This window comes from Lytechinus pictus, chromosome 7 (genome assembly GCF_037042905.1).
Source record: "Lytechinus pictus isolate F3 Inbred chromosome 7, Lp3.0, whole genome shotgun sequence".
NCBI lineage: Eukaryota > Metazoa > Echinodermata > Echinoidea > Temnopleuroida > Toxopneustidae > Lytechinus > Lytechinus pictus.
Window position 1 is genome coordinate 9323656 of NC_087251.1, and position 22269 is coordinate 9345924.

Below are 22269 nucleotides of genomic sequence, written 5' to 3' on the forward strand. Positions count from 1 at the left end.
AATGTAAATAATAAAAATAATTGGATCCAATGACAGGGGAGAAAAACATGTCTGCAGATAATCTGAGGTGCCAGGGATATCTTGGAAAGGGGAAGGGTGCAAGACGACCTATAGGTGACACCATTGTTTCCCCTTCAATTGAATTTAAGGGGTAGTATAGGACAGGGAATAATTTTCCTGGTATCGCATTGCAAGTTGCTCCACATTTTTGAAAGACTGCTATGCATAAATTCTTTTGCATAGCATATTTTTACATAGGAGTGTACATTACTTAGTTGAGAGCTTTTCTCTTTTAACCAAAAATGCTATTCAAATTTGTTAAGCAAAATTATTCCCTATAGGATTATATACGACATCATACTCTCTTTTTTAATTCTCTTCTTTCTATTTATTCCCTTTCTTTCCTATCAACCTTCTCTTTTTATTTACATCATAGGGGGAGGGGTTTCAATACTACCCCTTCCAATGAAGTTACAAGTGCCTAGATATGATGTTCTTTATTTGCTATACAAAAAGGCAAATATTATTTTCCAGTTTATACAAGATCTACAAGTATATGCATCAGGAGTTTATGAAAGCTGAAAAATTCATCTTTTTTCCATCTTGGTATCATAAATTCATTTTACAAAGCTTTACTTTTTCTAAAGAGAGAAGTTGAAAACAACCTTGAGGAATCATATTTGGGTTTATATTTGTTTTGTGCTGACTGCAATGTGAACAGTATATGTCATCATGTGGTATTAAAGCACTATATGGGCATCAATCCAGCAGCTGGAGCTCATGAATATTCATATCTCTGTACTCTGTCGGCGATATTGGTAGGCACAGGCTTGGTGCTTGTCCGATGTTTTCTGACAAGATCTGTTTTATCCGACAGTTACTGTACCATAGTGCTTCTCAGCCAATTTGTCAAAAATTTTGATGAAATGCTCCCCTGAGTATGAAAATCAAAAGCGCAAGAGGGGCGTTCATCAACAGATCTTATGAATATTCATGAGCATGCTGCAGGATTGGTGCCCATATGGTGCTTACCTCTCTGTGTAATGTTGAAACTCTGTATTTGTTGTAGAGAGAATTTTCTTACCTTTTGAACAGGGTGGATGAATGGGCACTTAGAGTTACTGCAATTGGGATAAAACTTGCATATCGTCTTGCGTGCAGTTGCTGTAAAAATAGAGAAAATATGCAGATTTAAAAAAAAAAGCCCTTACTCTACTCTAAATCTTCAAACCAAGAGTTTGGAAGAAAAAAATAACTGCAATGATGCCCTTACCCTATACCCTCATATTAAGCAATGAGTTCAATTATGATTCACTTTGACATTCTATAATTTGATAAGTGTGGGGGCAGCCTGACTACAAAGGGGGGGGGGGATACTGGGATAGTACGTGCATTGCAGACCACTTCCTTCACAAACCACACTGGTCAATGCATAGAATATGCCTCTGATACTGCATGACTCACTCTTATTCTCTCAGCAATGTCCAACAAACTGTTTTATTTTTATCTTTTGAAATATGAATTCAATACAGTACGTGAAAGCAGGTTGTTTGTCTGAATTGACTGCAAAATGGCAAAAAAAGTGGGATTTAAGTATTTTCTGAAAAGCTCCTTTTTATAAAAGTGACATCCAAAATCACTTTCCATCAAATCTAATGCAAATGTAATCTTCCAGAAAGATTACTTGCCATAGTGCCCCAAGAAATTAATGAATTGTACTGGATAAAACATACAAAGGAATAAGTTCTACTTAAGGGATTCAATCATTTATCATGTGACCCAAAAAATAAATTGGGTTCAAACATTATACAATTCACAAGTGTGTTTCTCGAAATTTCTAATTAAAGAAAATTAGGATCAATGATGTTTTCAAAGTTTATTATGGAAGTATCATTCAATATCTAGTATTTGATTGTTGTTACTGTCTCGCAAAATAAATTGGAACAAATAAAAAAGGGAGATTTGCTTTCAAAATATTTTTTAATAATTCAGTTGAAGGGTGAAAAAAAAATTGTGTCAACTTTTACATGATCATCAATCAAATATTAACACTTTATCACAAACCTCTTTACAAGAAATATACATATAAACTGTTTTCTGAAATTTGAATATCAAAATGTACAAAGATAGAGGCGATCATAAAATTTGTTCATTCCAATAAGAATGTCCCTCTTATCGAGTGAAAAGTACCTAAAGAATCCACCTCATAAAAGTATTTACCAAGCACTATATGGTATAAGAAACCTCTTCAATGGTCTAATATATGGATATCAAAATTTGAGTACAGTATACAAATACATGTATACAGACTTGAGGGCAATTTTGTATAGAAATAACATTATTTGCTCTTGGCCCTACCAGAAAGACATTGTGCCTGTTAGCTATTTCAATAAAATTTAAATATAATGAGATAAAAATAAAATTCATAGTGATAAAAACAAGTGGAACGCCTCTGGCAGTCTCGCCTGCATTACGCAATTTAATATAGCAGCAGTGCTAACTTTGAAAACTACTATAAAATAATCATTCACAAAAACACCATTCATATAATGACATAATACCACGTTCATTGACCAAAGATGACATTTGAACGGTGACTTAAGACTTGTCAACTACACCCATGTCCACATTTCATTCATTCTATCCATAAACTTTCAAAGTTATGATGGCAATTCAACAATTACCCCAACATGGCCTAAGTTTATTGACCTTAACTGACCTTTGACCTTGGTTTTGTGACCTGAAACTCACAGGGGATGTTCAGTGATACTTGATTACTCTTATATCCCAAGTTTTATGAAATAGATCCATAAACTTCAGAGTTAGGATGGTAATTCAACAAATACCCCCAACACGGCCAAAGTTCATTGACCTTAAATGACCTTTGACCATGGTCATCTGACCTGAAACTCGTACAGGATGTTCAGTGATACTCGATTACTCTTATGTCCAAGTTTTATGAACTAGATCCATAAACCTTCAGAGTTAGGATGGTAATTTAACAAATACCCCCAACACGGCCAAAGTTCATTGACCCTAAATGACCTTTGACCTTGGTCATGTGACCTGAAACTCGCACAGGATATTCAGTGGGACTTAATTAATCTAATGTCCAAGTTTCATGAACTAGATCCATAAATTGTCAAAGTTATGATAGTAATTCAACAAATACCCCCAACTTGACCAAAGTTCATTAACCCTAAATGACCTTTGACCTTGGTCATGTGACCTGAAACTCGAGCAGGATGTTCACTAATACTTGATTAACCTTATGCCCAATTTTCATGAACTAGGTCCATATACTTTCTAAGTTATGTCATTTCAAAAACTTAACCTTCGGTTAAGATTTTGAAAATAATTCTCCCAACATGGTCTAAGTTCATTGACCCTAAATGACCTTTGACCTTCGTCATGTGACCTGAAACTCAGGCAGGATGTTCAGTAATACTTGATTAACCTTATGTCCAAGTTTCATGAACTAGGTCCATATACTTTTTAAGTTATGATGTCCTTTCAAAAACTTAACCTTAGGTTAAGATTTGATGTTGACGCCGCCGCCGTCGGAAAAGCGGCGCCTATAGTCTCGCTCTGCTATGCATGCGAGACAAAAAGGGAGATTTGCCCCCAAAATGTATAAAAAGTCCCTGTAAATTCCAAAAGACCATATATACTGTACACTGCCATTAGGAAATTCAAATATTACCATATTACACTTACTGGGAATAAACAAGTTTTACAAAATATCTGATCATTACTTGATTTTGACATAGTTTTTAAACTAATTTTTCTCTCTCCTGTTATTCACAGGGGAGTCAAAAGTATATTGAAAACTTCTTTTATACTGGCCAGCCAAAATTTTATTTCCCAAAGTTAAAAAAAAAGTGAAATGTATGAGATTGCTTGAGATGTGGTGGCAAGACAGAAATAACACCCAAAAAAATGTCTTTCAAGAGTGACAAAATCCTGAAAGGATCATTCTAATCCAAGTTTGGGTAAAGAATCAACTTGAAAGAATCTATTCAGACTGATTCCAAGTGAAATTTGGCATTTCTCATATAAACTGAAAATATGGGGGAACATTTGGCCACTTTAAAACTGACATGAATTAATGGCTTAGCATTGGCACACCATTATGATATAACACCGCAGAGGGCATGAAAAGTGTAGTGCTAGATTATAGTAGTCTACAAAACACTTACCTTGTTTGAATGCAGCAAAGGCTCTAACTGGAGGAGCTTGAATAATGACAGGGGCTGGTTTAGTCCTAGTAGCATGGGTGTATGGACAGGTGGGATTCATACAGGTAGCATCAAATTTACAATTGGGATGTATAAACAGGCACTTGTCACCAAATTTGCAGTTTGGAAATGTTCTGTGGATGAGAAAATATTTTTTGTAACGATCAAAATTACAATGAAAATAATAACTGAAAATGTACCCAAAATTATAGATACTTGTAGCCCACTTGATATATGAAACACAACACAAATAATAGTAAAACAGGGATGAGAGTCAGGGAAACAAGAAATCTTGTTTGAATAGGTATCTGGCCATGCCTCTTTTTTTTTCTTTTTTTTTTAGCTTGCCCCAGGTTTATGTGATATCTGTGATATCTTTTATGAAGGAGCCAAGAGAGAAGATATGATACACATATATGTCTTGTGGAGTTTGTTCAAGGTCTGGAATAAATATAATGATCTATCCATAATGAATTATGAGATTATGGTGCGGCACAAAGGGAAGAGAATTAAATGATGGTATTTATTTCATTTTTCAGACAACAAAGACCCTGTTCTCATTATGATCTCTGGAACTGGTTTTCCTAAAACCAGAAACCAGTATGGAAGATAATTTTTCTAGCATCCTCATCACCATTTCCTTAATGGGTTTCCAGAACAACTTCACGTAAAGTAGTCTTGTTGCTATGGGAATGCTCTTGGTCGAGTTACGTTTTGCGCAAAATCTGAAACTGCAGCATAAGCATTCTACACAGTGTGTACTGAGTAGTAGCATGCTCAACATTTACACACTCTTGTACTTCCATGAAAAAAACGGCTTTCTAAAGAACGGTTGTGTCCATACCTACGCTTAAACCAGTTTAACAGGGCAAAGTGGTCTTGAAACCCACATCATGAGGTGGTTTTCTAAACTGGTTTGGAAGACCACTTAAGATTGCTTCAAGGCCACTCTGAGCATCCCTACTACATGTTACACTGGTTCACTAAACTAGTTTAAGATAATAGATGAGAATGGGGTTATTGGTTAATCTTTGGAAGAAAATGGTAGCCTCTATTTTGTCTAATTTCTTTTGTGGAAACAGAAGGAAAGATGAAAATGGAATATGATATCCGACTCTTATTAAGTTTGCCTGGTCTTTCAAGATGAAATAAGAGAAGCTGTTTTTATATGCCCCTGGCTGTAATGCAATTCAGTTTATCCATTCAATCAAAAAAGGATTAGATGGATAGAGTAAACTGCTTGGTTGATACCTGACGCAGAGTGACCATTTCTAAAAAAAAACAGTAATTCAGTATACTGAATGCCAAATAATGTCAACCCGACAATTCTCAATGCAATATTTTCTATTCTTGTTTTCCTTTTTTTAAATATTAATGTGGGGGAGGAGGGGGGGGGGTCTCGATCATCAGACAAGTGATTAGTACAAATTGAGGTGCCTCTCATGCTCACAGACTCAACTCAACAACATTTTTCTTAAATGAATCACAAACACAGCAAGAATAATTGCTCACTACCATTCTTCTTTTGCTGAGTTTATGCAGCAAACATGACAAAGAATAAATCCCTACTCGCTCCCAATATAAATTTTCATGCTCCCTCTGATTACCCCCTTTCCTATTCATCCCCCTTCTAAACTTATTTTGTTACTTTTAAATAAGCAAATTAAATACAGACAACATATCATGATTTTCTTTTTATAATTTATCTGTCTTAATAGCACAACAAATATATTTAGTACATTTCCAACAGCGGTTGCCCAATAAAGAGCCATTAAAGGTGCAGTATTGCCACAGTGCCTTTAAAAAAGAAGAGATCTCCACATGTTTCCTACCCAACCTTGAATCAGATATGACTTGAATGCAGTATGTACACCTATTAGTTACCAAGATAGTCAACCAGTGCACACCTATCACTAGTCCCATAAAGGAGTCTATATAACAACTGAGTTTTAATCTTGAATTACATAATATGTGTACTGAGTGTGCTTGCACCAATGTGCACTAAACCATGTTCTTCATTGACATCTACTGTAGATATTAGTGGTGATTCTTGGTGGTTATTGAAATGCTTAATTATTAGGCAACTAGCACATCAATGATGTGGAGCTGATCCGGCATCTCCCAACAAAATTTAACACAATTTTTTATTTCAGCCCAGTTGACACTGTAGTGAATTATATTGGTGACATAAATTGAGGAAACATAATTGAAATTGGTAAACCTCATGAGGCTTTCAGATGGAACCAAAACATCAAAATCAGTCAACAAATAAATAAGCATTTTTGTGAGTTTTGAAAAATATGCATAAATTAGCAGATTTAATGAGTTTCTAAATTCTGTGTAGAAATTTAGTATCCCCACCTAGAGCTATCATATAAAACAAACAAAATTGAAATTGATCGACAAATGAAGGAGAAAAGGTATTTTTTTGTGATTTATGAATAAATTTTGCATAAATTAACATAAATAATTTTCTAGTCAAAATTTCACAATTCTGTGTGGAAACTTGGTGACCCTCATGTAGCTCTACCAGATGGATGAAAAAAAAAATCAAAATTGGTCAACAAATAGAGAAGCATTTTTGTGATTATGAATAAATTTTGCATAAATTAGCATAAATAATTTTCTACTCAAAATTTCAAAATTCTGTGTAGAAGTTTGGTGAACCTCATGAAGCTCTACCAGATCAAAAAATAAATAAATAAAAATCGGTCAACAAATAAAGAAGAAGCATTTTATGTGAATTTTTAAAAATATGCATAAATTAGCATACAAATTTTTCTAATTAAAATTTTAAAATTCTGTGTAAAAGTTTGGTGAAACTCATGAAGCTCTACCAGAAGGAAGCATAAAAATCAAAATCGGTCAACAAATAAAGAAGGAGAAACATTTTTTGTGAATTTTGAAAAATGTGCATAAATTAGCATAGTTAATGAGTTTCAAAATTCTGTGTAGTAGCTTAGAATCCCACACCTAGTGCTATCATATAAAGCAAACAGAATTGAAATCGGACTTAAAATGATGAAGAAGAAGCATTTTGAAATTGTGGACGGAGGACAGACGGCGGGCGCCGGACACCACGGCATAAGCTCATCTGGCTCTTCGGGCCAGATGAGCTCAAAATGGCCCAGTCCTCTCTGATGAACCGGGAACTAGGACAAAATGCTTTTAACTAAGGGACATTAGAGCACCAACTTGGTGTTAAACACTACCAACTGAAATAGTAACTGAAGTATCACACCCTCCTCTTGTCATCATACATCAAATATCTTGTCATTTCAATAAAAACTAAATAGAATTGTTTTTTATTGTTTTTCATTCAGTACGTGGAACTGCACCACAATACAATTGTTGCATGGTAATTCCTTACAATTCCTCTCGCAACTATAAGGTCTGCTAGTTCATCCTTACTTGCTGGACATACCACAATCTCATAATTCATGGGGGGTTGATCATTTCAATATGCTGGCCATTCCTATGGAATAAACTTCCAAAAGACATCCACAATATTTCTTGTCTCATCAAAAATTCACTGAAAACCTGGTTATTCACACAACTTTCTTCCCCTTTTTAGGTTTCCATTTTTTTCTTCTTTTCTTTACTGCGCAATAAGCATATTTTTATGATGGATACCGGTGCATTACAAATGTCCATCTATTTATAATCTAAGGATCCTCTTTGTACTGGTACAATTATAGAACCCTCAAAGTGTATTATTGTAGATGCATTGCTCCAACATAAATTGACAGGTCAGACTGCCATCTTAATCTGGCTAAAGACTGTTAGATATACTCAGATAGATATATGCCTACACTCATAAAAATGTTAAGAAATTTGAGCTTGATCAAATTGTTGTCTTATCTTATTAAATAATTGTATCATATATCAATGATTGAATTTAGCATCTCTCTGGTTGCTGTGTATGTTTAATATGAACATTTACATAAATTATAACAAACCTGTTAGCATTTTGTTACTTTGTAACATACATTTTTTATTCAACTTTATTTTTCTATTATTAATCTTCCCTTTTTCTGATGGGGGGGGGGGGGGCTTCCTCAGTACTTCACCAAACAATAAATTTAAACTATCGAAAGAGGAACAAAAAAAGTCATGGAGACAGTATAATTTAGCCAAAGCACAATGCTTGACGAGAAATCTGCCCTGAGGTCTTTACAAAGAAACTGAAATCCCCATCTGCAAGACGGGTGAAGCAGAAATTAGTATTCTAGAAAATAGAATACTATTAAGAGATTTCCCAGGAGTTGCAAACACTCCTGTGAATAAACAAGGCAAAGGTATTTCATTGTCATGTCATGTGTGTGTTTTCATTATGTAGACACCTATCATTAAGAAAATTAAGAAATTAATTGCCACAGATCAATCTTCAAATTTATTCAGAACAAAGCGGACACATCGTACCATGGGACCTCAACAATATTCTATCTTTAATTGACCTTTAAACCACCTGTGGAATATGTTAGTTGGTTAAAAGATCTGTACATGTAGTTTAGGCATGAATTGCCTCATATAGCAACTAAAAAATTAGTGTGTAAAAGCTGAAGTTTACTGTTACAAGTATTACACTTCAATATCTTGAAACATAGTACACTAACATATCAACCCTTTACGTTCAGGTTGTTGAATGTAATGCTGTACATTACAACAAACAATGAAGAATGAAAATAAATCTGTCACACAGAGTGAATTCATACACACATTTTCAAAAGTCCCCAATGTTAAGGTGAATAGAAAAGTTAATTTCAGGACTTTTTTATCATAATGATACGTTGATATACAAAGATATCAAATCTATCCAACGGCTATGTAGACAGGGCTGGTATGAGGGCAAATTTGTTATTTTTTCATAAATCAAATTATCGTTTACATTTTCAAATTTACAAAACAGAACTGTTTCCAAGAAAAAGCAAATTCTGTCTTTCTGTGGTTTCTTGAAAATGAATGTTCAAATTAGCTGTAAAATGCAAATGGGCCTTAAAATGTTTTGTGATCAAGTGCTTATTTAAAGGACAAGTCCACCCCAACAAAAAAGTTGATTTGAATAAAAAGAGAAAAATCCAACAAGTATAACACTGAAAATTTCATCAAAATCGGATGTAAAATAAGAAAGTTATGACATTTTAAAGTTTTGCTTAATTTCATAAAACAATTATATGCACATCCTGTTGGGTATGCAAATGAGGAGACTGATGACGTCATCCACTGACTCACTATTTCTTTTGTATTTTATTATATAAAATAGGGAATATCCTATTGTCAAGTGAAACAACGATTAATTCCTCCCTGAACAATTGGAATGAACATTGTTTAATACTATATGATTCAGTCAAGTTGGTCCTTATTGTCAAATCTATAAAAAATGAAATATTGTATAATTCAAACAATAAAAAACAAAAAACGAAATAGTGAGTGAGGGACATCATTGACTGTCTCATTTGAGTTTTGCATATCACTGTTTTGTGAAAAATAAGCAAAACTTTAAAATGTCAAAACTTTCTTATTTTTACATCCGATTAAGATGAAATTTTCAGCATTTTGCTAGTTTGATTTTTCTCTATTTATTCAAATCAAAATTTTTGTGAGGTGGACTTGACCTTTAAAGGGAACTCAAGAATCATTCTGATTTGGTTAATGATCATTCTTTTAAATAAAATTCAATGAGTGTTAAAAGGCATACAAACCACCTCAATTACTCAACTAGTCATATCTGGCCAGGTTCATTACACATAATGCAACATTCTGGACAGTGTAGTCTTGTACTACAGACCCACATGAATGATAACACACAAATTCACTACTCAATACAGTCACATCACAATAACTATATTACCAAGTAGCAAAACAGGTTCCCTTTCTCTTATAAAATCATTTTAGTTTCTTCACAAAAATATGTTAAGATTATTTTTTCCTATGAATAACTAATAATTATCTCAAAAGGTATATTATAAGACTAGCCATTTATAACACACAGTCAATGAGAGACAACACATAGTATTCATCAGTTCACTCCCCCCTGGCCCCTTCCCCTTTAAAAGCCATTGCCACAAGACCAAATCTAGCCTTTTGACAAGGCCTCACAACTTGGCTCTATTCCTCGTTAAGCGGTGGCAGAGACGAGACTAGCGGCCGACGAAGAGAAGTGGCAATACCCGAGTGAGCGGGAGAGCGAGCGGCTTAAGTGGCGAGGCCTTATGGAATCTGGTGAAGACGTGAATAATGAATATATGAATTATTCATGAGCATGCTGATGCGGCCGATGCGCCAATCTGCACCGTCGGTGTCTATGACGCCATGGGACCGGGTTCGTTCGCGATCGCTTCTTTGGCACAGGGTCATTCGGGGTTCATTGATGTGAGCAATACGCTCGCTGATTCCAATTTGCAAACAATGGTTAACATAAGAAATCCAAATCAGATTCCTAAAGGCCCTGTGACTGAGCTCAAAATCCTCACACTCACTCGGCTTTTTGTTAATAGTTTTTTTCCAGATGGTAGGTATGTGATGTAAATATATCTACAGACACAGGGCCTTGTTCAAAGGCTAGGCCCCATCATACCTAAGCTTCCTTGTTTTTTTTTTAATTAAAATTTGCAATACCCTGCATGTTTTGTACTGGGACCATCCAGTAGACAACAGGCTGATTTTATCTCAGTTTTGCAGGTTAATATATATATATAAACCCCTCCAAAAAAGTTTGGAAATCTGAGTTTGGCCATTAATTTCTCCCACCTCCCAATTTTACACTTATGCATAATTGATATCATTCAAAAGATCATTTAATTCTCCTCAAAATAATACCATGCTCGTTATGATCATGCCATCACGAAAAGAGCAGGATTCATAAGTGTTGGATGAGGTCTGAATTGAAAAGCTGTAAAACGAGCAGAAATAGTCATGAAGGGCCAATAAAGAACATGATTCTTGTCTGTGTCAATAGAGATGAAAATCCATTCAAATCAAGCCCCTGCTTCTTCATTTTATGTTTTGTTGTGGTTTTTTACTTTTTGTAGTAATGGTTCTGTGAGATAACATGGTTTGAGTCGTGGTTTGAAATACCCATGCATGTTAGTTTGTTTGTTATGTGTTTGCTTGTGCAGAGGTGTGTTTGATTCCGGGGGGGGGGGGGGGGGGCAGTCTAATATATTTGATTTGATTTGATTTGATTTATTTTATTTCCACATTTCAAAACAAAAACAAAGTATATACAAGTATAATATTTTTTTTAAATCAATATTACATAAATAGGCAAATATTTTTTTTAACATAATGAATACGGTACATAAATCATTATAAAATATCAACTGTATACTGTGAAAATTATATCTATATATAAATTTTCTTTAATTACTGAACATATATATATAGAAATGTGGGAGACCTCCATCTTAAGCTTGGAGCTTGAAAGTGATGGAGGCCTCGAAAGGAAAGGGGAAAGAAAACCAGACTGTATAGTGCAATAAAAGAGACTTATCTTTTATTGCACAAAATAATAGGAATATATCAAAAGTGGATAGGGAAGGGAAATTTGATTGAGAGACGTTGATAAAAGTGAAAGTGCAAGTGCAGGTGTGCGAGTGTGCATGTGCAAGGGGGGATGGAATTATCAGTTGTTTGGGTACACAGAAAGATTTTAGAAATTATAGCTTGACAGTTTCGTGTTGGATAGGAGTGCTGTACACACGCGTGACCAAGGAATTTCCAAACACCCCCTAAACAAGTTTTTCTCTGTGTGCAAAATAATCCCTTAAACAAGTTTTTTGCGGGCTTTATTTACACATTTTGGCCCCTAAACAAGTTGTCGCCAAAATATGACCTCTGGGAAAAAGCTTGGGAAAAAAACATTAAAAAATTCTGGCAAATAAACCAAAAGTCTGGCAAACAAAATTATGCCAGTGAAAATTACACATTAAAAAACTCTGGCAAAAAATTTGCCAGTTTTTTATGGCAAAAGTTTTATGCAACCATAATCATATCATGTAGGGTATCTATCATGTTAAAGAAAATTAAATTAATCTATTCATTGGTATCAATCACTAATTAATGTTCACTAAAACCCAGGAGGAATTATCAATCAAAGTCAGATTCCCAAATCTATATTAGGATTCAGGGAGGTATATAAATTATGCTCAGAGGGAAGGGGGAGGTTGCTCCAAAATAATTATTCTTCTACAAAATACATGCCCTCTCAAATGGGGGGTGGATCTCTTGATAATCTGGTCAATTTGCCATACCAAACAGTAGACATCCCACAGTACACAATAAATAAATGAGGACAGAACAGAAAGCTTAGGGGAGGGAGAGTGGGGTAATTGAAGCCCTGGGTAAATAAGGCCCCCAGTTAATTGTTAGCTCACTGCTCAAGTACATGAATACAGTACCAGTGTCAAAGGATTGCTGTTTGTATGGCATTTGAGACAGTTCCTTAGTATATCTTGCGCATGGAAAATGTCTCACAGCCCGATACACATAGCCAGGAGGAGCACAAATGCAGCAGCACCTCAAAATCAAGATTTTGAAAGTAGCATCGCCACTTTAGAGAGGCAAGTACTATACCAACCCAGTAATGTGTATTAAATTTTATCTTACAGGTACTGGTAGTTTACTTTTGTAAGGCATTAGTGTACATTGCCAGTACTGTAGTAAAATTCACCACTTTCCCTCTTGTGTTCTGATTGAAAGCCTATGAATTAAACTTACCTGTTGGGGCAAATGTGGCTCCTGGATTAAAACATAATTAACACTGTATGGATACATCTGGTAAAGAGTAAACTTCAGTGTAGACATCTCCATACTTGCTTATGTAAAATGAGAGTGTCCATTTCGAATAAAAAAATGTAGAAACACAGTAATTTAAAAAAAGTCTGTGACAGTTTGAAAACACAATCAAACAATCATATTTTTTCATCATACAGTATTGGATAGGATTAATAAATAAATCCTTAAATGGGGGCCTTTGAGAAAATTATCAAAATTTAATCCTGTGATTGTTACTAGTAAATGTTCAGTGACTGTATCAAACCAACTGAACTTTTTTTACTTTGAATATAGAACAGAATGTTTTTAATCATGGGGCCTCATTTGCACCATTTCTATGGGGCAAATAAGGCCCCTTGACAACAATTTTAGTGCTCATCAATATACAAATGAGAATGATTTCTATTGACAAAAATAGGTCTACTGTAGACCTAGTATAAGACATCTAATCATGTTTCTACTGCTATGCATTAGAAAGATATGATTGGAATAATGAAAGGGGGGCCTTATTTTCCCCACAACGCCCTAAATCTTCAAAAAATTTCAAATTGGAAAATAGCTTCATGTGTACATGTAATCTTATTATTTTGATAATACATATTTAATGGAAAATACTATAGATTTCACTACTTTGCCAATCTCATAATATGGGCAAGTAACAAGTAATTCAGAATTTGGTAAGTATTCTTCTACTATGGATCCAGGTTTTTAACTGATATTCATGTACAACTTTCTTCCCTTTTTTTCTCTAGAATAACAAATGATTATGAATCTCTAAAAAAAAAATATCCATGTCCTTTATGGAATATGCTACTAAAACACAATATTCACAATCATTCAGTTTGTGTTTACTCAATTTCCAACCATAAAATAACACAACACATCACTTTCCTTTTCAAAATAACAAGATCATACTGTATTCCTTACTAAAAATATATGTTATGATGGATCTTCAAGGCTGCAGTACTACTTAGAGATAAGATGGATGAATGTTGGCTATTTTAAGACAGACAACTATACATCTTAATAAGTTAATGGGCATAATGACACAAAGTTCACAAACATTGCCTTTTCTATGTCATGCAATATTTCCTTGAAAATCAATCACCATTGATGAGAAAATATGTCTACTGAAAATGAACCATATTCAAGAGTTTAGCTTTACCTTTATCTGTATCTTGAGAGAGCCATGCAGATTTGATCCCCTCGTTTTAATTCGTGCAAAAATTATTGTACTCCATAATAGTGAAAATTTGAGTACATTACCACTTAAAAGGGTTATACTGCTATATTCTCATGACCAGTGATAGTACAGCAGTTGAAATGACAATTCATAATATTAACAACTAAATGCCCAAGGCCAAGGCAGTTCAATGATCTACAACAAAGTCACCAACACAAAAGTGTAGAGTATTTTTACCATGGAATAAAGGATATAAAGTATTGCAAAGAAAAAAAAACATTGTAATTCAACATGGTTTCTGATACCCCCCCCCCCCCTTTAAAAAAAGAAAAAAAATTATTTCATCAATGAATATTATAATATCAATAAATGAATAGATTTAGAAGATAGTAAACAAATAAATAAATAAATACATGTAAATGAATAAGAATTAAGAACACTGAATGAAAAATAAATAATTACAATAGAATGAAATAAATGTTTTCTTTTATAATATTCACACTATATTAACCTTAAAGCACTATATCACATACATGTATAACAGGGAAAATAGATAAAATAAGCAATGGCTTTTGAGAAGAGAGAGAAACAAAAAAATAGATTTCAGCATCATGGGCCTACACAATACAGTATAGAAGTATTATACAACAAGACTTGACCTCGACCTTATCTTGAGGAAAGAATAAATTAATATATAGACTGAGGATGACATTTATATCACGAATTATAATATTCAGGCAAGATCCAAATAATAATCAAATTACATTGAAATAAGGCAATACATGCACCTATACTTTGTCTTTTCAAATCACAAAATTTGCATTAAATTTGACCACTGTTCATGCCCTCTGTGGTAACAGAATCGACAATTCCCTAATCAGAAATGTTCACCTGCATTGTCAAAGGCTTATATACAATGAATATCTTTAATTTACTTGCATTTCTACCACTGTGGCGGGATCCAGACAGGGGCACAATGTACATAAATCTAAAATGATTGTCATCTGCACTGCATCTATTTCAATATCCTAGATCCGCCAATCCAATGTATTATATATTCATGTTTTTCACATTGATAAAACCTGCATTTTTCCCAAAAATACTAGATTCTAGAAGATGTGTATTAGTTTATATTTATTTAAAAACCTTTACTAGTACTTTTATCAACAGAAAGTTGTAAACAGTGTTGTTTCAACTGCTTTTGACCCTAAGATTGGTTAACTTGTCATGCAAATTTTATTTAAAAAATATCCACAAAATAACATGTCTCGTATGGTTTATTGTGAATTGTGCATCAATTAACAACATACCTCATACATATGCCAACTATGGCCAAGCCAAAATTTTGCTGAAGTGCATTGATTTTTAAAAAGTTCTAATGAAAAAAATTAAAATATTGTGTAACCACACCAAAGAAAAGTTCTATGCTAATATCAATTTACTAAAATTAGAAAAATATATTGAAAAAAAAAAGAATTTAAGAAAATGTATTGAAATGTATTACAAATTATTTTTGTGAGCAACACTCTATAAAAAAATAATGTAGCATAAATTCTATAAATTTGATCTATTTTTAGGTGGCACACGATGTTAGATTTTTTTCATAGGAGAGTGTATACAACAAAGTACCTGATTATATGAAATACACAGGTAAAATCATTTGTAAATTTTCAAAAAATGGTACCTAATGGAATTCCCATTAAATGATATATGGGGGAGCTGCTCACATGCAACAATCAAAATGGAAAACTTAAACAATTGATAAATCTGTCATTCTCATCCCTATTCTAAAGGTCAAGTCCACCCCAGAAAAATGTTGATTTGAATAAATAGAGAAAAATCAAACAAACATAACACTGAAAAATTCATCAAAATTGGATGTAAAATAAAAAAAGTTATGGCATTTTGAAGTTTTGCTTATTTTTCACCAAACAGTGATATGCACAACTCAGTGACATGCAAATAAGTAAGTCGTTGATGTCCATCACTCACTATTTCTTTTGTTTTTTATTGCTTGAATTTTACAATATTTCATTTATTACATATTTGACAATAAGGACCAACTTGAATGAACCAATAGTATTAAACAATGCTAATTCCACATGTTCAGGGAGGAATTAATTGTTGTTTCCCTTAACAATGAGGAGAAAATTAGAATATTTCATATTTCAAATAATAAAATACAGGGATGCCAGTGGGTAGAGAAAAAAAATAAGGAAGGTCAAAGCTTGGCACGCCGACCCGCGAATCATTTGCAGTTCGCTTGATGCGTTAACATTGTTGGGTGCCCAATGGGCACTTGTATGGTATAAGATACAGACATTTCAATACTAAAAAGAGATGTGATTTAGGCCTAAATAAAAAAAATATCCCTCTCCTTTTTCACAAAATACATATTTTCTGCTGGATCTAGTTGACCTGCAATTATGGAATATCATCTCAAGGTAATTTCCATTCATATCCCTGTAAAGAAATGACATGCATGTGAACACTGAATAGAATGTTAGAGTGGACAACACATTAAATTTACCATTTGTTTTTTATCCCAAAGTCTATTTTGGATATATTGGCACTCCTGTCTATCTCCATCTTGAACAGTTGAACTCAAAATTCAAAATTAAAAATCCACCAAATCCACCGAGTGTTCAGTCGTTAGATCACTTTCCATATCCTGTTTAGTGTTAGCATGTTAGGCTTGTATCCACACAAATTTAAGTCTTTGTATCAAATATAGTTCGCAGTTCACAACTTCCAGATGCATGACATATATCTACATAAATCCAAGTCCTTTTATCAAAAAATAAATGCAGAAAATTAAACAAACAGCGAGTAAGAAATCGCACGATCGCGAGTAAGAAACCACGCCGCACAACTGACAAGCGGACCAAGCGGATACGGGCTCAAGGCTTCCCCACATCTTTGGGGTACGTAGACACAGCAATCTCCGCTCAAAAATCAGCTGCAAAATCCTTCCACGCGGATCGCGTGAGCTACAAAACAGAATGCGAGCGCTATACACTTTAATGTAATGCTGTCAAGCCCTCGCGTTTTGCGAGCGCTTTATACAAATGAAAGATGAGAGATGGAAAAAGAGGGGAAAACCGGAAATATTCAGAAATGTTTACACAAAATGGAAAAAAGACGGAAAACTGACATCCCTAAAAATACAAAAGAAATAGTGAGTGGATGAAGTCATCGGTCTCTTCATTTGCATATCATCCAGGATGTGCACATATCTGTTTTGCGAAATTAAGCGAAAATTTAAAATGTTATAACTTTCTTATTTTACATCCGATTTTGATGAAATTTTCAGTGTTATGCTTGTTGGATTTTTCTCTTTTTATTCAAATCAACTTTTTGTTGGGGTGGACTTGTCCTTTAACTGTGATTTTTTCAGACGAAGTCTCTGATGGGAAAGTTCTGATGTTCTTAAACTTTGTACCAAAGATGCGCAAGAAACATCATGAAAAAATAACTTCACTGTGGCATTGATGTAGTGTAGTCATAAAATTTTGAATGAGGAGGGATTGCATTCCCTCTCATTCAAGGATTAATGGGTTTTTACCTAGCCTTTTTTTTCTTTTTTTTTCAAAATCATAGTGAATTTAAAGGGATGTTCCAGGCTGAAGATATTTACATCTCAGTGAAATTCAGAGCAAAATGCTGAAAATTTCATCAGAATCAGATAACAAATAACAAAGTTATTGAATTTTAAAGATTTGCATTATTCCGGTAAAACAATTCTAGGCATGTCTTCATGAATATTCATAAGGTGGGCTGTTGATGTCACATCCCCACATTCCTTTTACTTATGTTATTACATGAAATCATAATTGTTTCATTTTTTCATAAATGTTTAAATGATGTGTCTCCATTATGATGAAATAAGTTGTAGCAATAAATAACTCATGCACTTTATCATTTGTCAGTTCAATTGTTTTAGTTCTTGTTACATTTTTTTTAACAAACCTTATTTCCTATAATAAAATAAAAAAAGAACAAGTGGGGATATGACATCATCAGCCCACTAAGGAATATTCATGAAGACATGCCCAGAACTGTTAATAATGCAAATCTTTAAAATTCAATAACTTTATCTGTTATCCAATTTTTATCAAATTTTCTGCATTTTGCTCTGTGAATTTTACTCTATTTAATTTTATTGAGATATAAATATCTTCAGCCTGGAGCATCCCTGTAAGGGTGAGCTTCCCCATTGAATGACAAACTTCTTCAGTCAAGGGCCATTAAGTCTTTAAAATATGTGCATGAATCTTACCTGCAAGGTGTACTTGGATGAAAGAAGAGACAATCACTGCCATTCTTACAGGCTGGCCAAAACTTACATCTCTCATTTACTTTCTCTTCCATTTCAACATGTTCTAAAACAAGGCATATAAAAAAAAGGAGAATAGAGTCATTACAAGCAACGTTCGTGAGAGTTTGGGGAATATATCAAAAAGGTAAAAAAAAATAGAATGAAAGTATGACAAATAGTTCAAGTTTTAGTTATTTTTTTCTAAGCAACTACAATACCATCTTTAGTTGAAATAACAGATGAATTTAAGGTAAGAATATCTAAATGAGGAAAATAATCTAATGAAAGGAAATTTTTATTTGATCATATACCACACAGGATTATACACTTCAATTGTTTATTTGAATTTGACATCACAAATAACCCATCAAGAAAGAGAGAATAAATGAAGATTATACATTTTTTATCCACTATTCATCTACCCTGATCTTCTAAAAAATGATAAAAGTTAAAACAGGTTAATTTGGAAATAGAAATAACAGCATTTATCTGGATTTCATTGGGATTTCTGGTTATTTTGCCCTAAAAATCTATAGGTCATTGTTGATACAGTAATGGAAAATATACTAATACTAATAAAAATCAGAAATAAAATGTATACATACTTTGCATAATCAAAACTGTGCAAATATTTTTGTGTGCGTTACTTGTTGTTTTCCTTGTATTGGTGTGGGTGTTTTGTCTTCCATAACAGACTATAGCTGACGTTTCATGTAAAGCAAAGGCCTCCACCTATATTCTAGGCTAGTGTTTGCCAACCTTTATCTTCTGGGAAACTTATGTTTTTCAAAGATTCTTCAATTTTTTATGATTGCTTTATGTTATGTTTTGTACTTGTGACCAAAGAATATAGACTTTCAGAACACAGAATTTGCTATTTAAAAAAAGGAAAACAAGGGTCTTTAATATAGACTGAAAGAAAGTACCTTCATCAGACTCCTGTAGTGAGAATGTTACAGGTGCAATCTGAGGGTGAGGAGGTGAATATAAAGAATCTTTAACTGGTTGATGTTCACTAGGACCAACTTGCTTTACTGGAACCTCCTTCCGTATCCGTGATGAGCTCTCTTTTATAATGACCTATAATGAAAAGGAAAAAAAAACATAAAACCAGGGGCCGTATTCTGAACATTGTCTTTTCTCCATATTTTATCTTTTCTCAGAGATATGACAAAATCGGTATTCTGGTGGATGTCATAACTTTTGTCCCAAAAATTGTCATAAATTTCGTCTCTTCTCTTAAGCGCGCACCAAAAATATGCGGCTTTAAATGCGCGTAATCCTTTTATACAAGCAAAAGATATGACAAAAGTTATGACAGGGGGTAGCAGTCATAAATTCTGTCATATCTTTTAGTACCAAATATCCCGATACCCTGCCGACTAAATGTCAAGCAAATAATGATATTATTTAGATTTGATTGTGGTATTAGTTTCACTCATCATCCATGACAATTTTCAGAATTATTTTTTCATGCTACAATTAATTAGGCCCTACATATTTATTCCTCCTTTTTTTTTCTCTGTTTTCCTTCTTTTTCTACTTCTCCTCTAAAATCCTTCAAAGCTCCCTGTCTCTCTTTGTAATTAAGCAATATACGCGTAGTTGCGCGATTCCAGCAACTGTTTGGGGGATACGCCCTATCTGCCACGGGGCCTTCCTATTGGCTAGAAGGGCTCCCACTGGGAACTAACAATGATTTTGATTGGTTTTCTTCCGAAAAGATGGGCAGGAACTTTGAGAGATATGACAGGGAAAAGACAATATTCAGAATACCGATTTGTGACAATCATAGCGGTGTCATATCTCGGAGAGAAATGACAAAATTTATGACAAAAGTTATGACAGTGTTCCAGAATACCACCCCAGGTCAGCAAAATCAGAGGAATATAAATGCAGGTATGTATAAATAAATTACCGTAAAAACACACAGTCTGATTTGTTCTTCAAAGAACAGATGAAAAGATTTATTCTAAAAAAAGAGTTCCAATTTTGATGAAGATGCCATTTCAAAAATTAATAAATCAACAAGATGAATTTAGAAAAATCAAGCAGTTAAATTGGAAAAGAAAGTTGAATGATATTAAACAAGAAATTAACCGTAATAATATTCATTTTATAAAAAATTCAATGACCAATATTACACTGAACTAGTGTGTAATTATTTCTGGATGATATTACAATACATGCGATAACTGCTTTCTGTAATCAAGATATGTTCATGGTCATCAGTTTTTCTTTTTCGTTATAGTTCACTTTTCATACTCAATATTATATGTTGACAAATTCATTTTGCTTCTACTACTAAATATCATGGACCGTCTTACAAATGAATTGTGATAGATTGAATGAAAAAAATAAAAATGAGATTGATCTCAATTTATATCTCTTTATTACTCATTTTGAGATCAATCTCAGTTAAAATTTGAGATAATTTTCAGTTAGAATTTGAGATCAACTCAGTTTGAATTTGAGATCATTCTCAGTTTAAATTGAGATCACTCTCAGTTAGAATTTGAAAACAATCTCAATTTGAATTAAAGATCTTTCTCAATCAGAATTTCATATCAAATTCAGTTTGAATTTAAAGGTCAAGTCCACCCCAGGAAAATGCTGACTTGAATAAATAGAGAAAAATCAAACTAGCATAGTGCTGAAAATTTCATCAAAATCGGATGTAAAATTAGAAAGTTATGACATTTTAAAGTTTCGCTTATTTTTAAAAAAACAGTGATATGCACAACTAGGTGACTCGGACGATGATGTCCATCACTCACTATTTCTTTTGGTTTTTATTGTTTGAATTATACAATATTTCATTTCTTATAGATTTGACAATAAGGACCAACTTGACTGAACCATATAGTATTAAACAATGATAATTCCACATGTTCAGGGAGGAATTAATCGTTGTATCACTTGACAATGAGGAGAATATTGGAATATTTCATAATTCATATAATAAAATACAAAAGAAATAGTGAGTGGATGACGTCATAGTCTCCTCATTTGCATACCAGCCAGAATGTGCATATAACTGTTTTGTGAAATTAAGCAAAACTTCAAAATGTCATAACTTTCTTATTTTACATCCGATTTCGATGAAATTTTCAGTGTTATGCTTGTTGGATTTTTCTCTTTTTATTCATATCAACTTTTTGTGGGGTAGACTTGTCCTTTAAGTTCAATTTCACTTTGAGTATGGTATGAATCTATCACAACTTTTTGTGAGACAAGCCCCTAGTCTAATAGAAGTACCTGCTGATATTGCATTGGTTGAACTGGTTCGTAATCAAACCCTTTTTCTTCCAAAAAATCCATCTCCATCTCTTCACTTGGCTCATACCGAGAGAGAAGGAACCGTTGATTTGGGTCCAGCTGGGAGATGGATGTAGGGCGGTATTGAGTAGACATGGCAGGTACTTGTTTAGCTGTACCTCTGGCATTGGGACGAATATTAGACCTCTGTTTTTTACCCTCCATGGTGACGATAAATCGGGGGCTGGAGTCCTCTGGTGCAGGAGATGGGGTTTCATAGACTTGAGGCTGAGCAGGTGGCTCTCTGATGAAATTAAATAAATAAAAACATGCTCTTTAATGCTATCCAGTTCAGAAGGGGGTTGAGGACCAAGGGCTGTGAAGGTGTCTGTCTCAGTGTTGTTATTGAAATGAAATAATATACAAATAATGAATGTTTATGAGTGCAGTGGACAGAATACTTCATGAGGTGAAAGATGAAATGATCCATTTAACGA

General features: G+C 33.7%; 1 protein-coding gene across 1 annotated transcript in view; it reads right to left on the reverse strand.

Moving 5' to 3' along the window:
• Positions 1-393: 393 nt before the first annotated feature.
• LOC129265014 (zinc finger CCCH domain-containing protein 14-like) overlaps positions 394-22269 on the reverse strand; it is a 29878-nt gene continuing 8002 nt past the window's right edge. The window contains exons 8-12 of the mRNA XM_054902991.2: positions 21773-22076; positions 19441-19594; positions 18476-18578; positions 4200-4372; positions 394-1164 (exon numbers count right to left, since the gene is read on the reverse strand). Of these exons, the coding sequence (XP_054758966.2) occupies positions 992-1164; positions 4200-4372; positions 18476-18578; positions 19441-19594; positions 21773-22076 (907 nt within the window). The 3' untranslated portion in view covers positions 394-991. The remainder of the gene's footprint in view (positions 1165-4199; positions 4373-18475; positions 18579-19440; positions 19595-21772; positions 22077-22269) is intronic.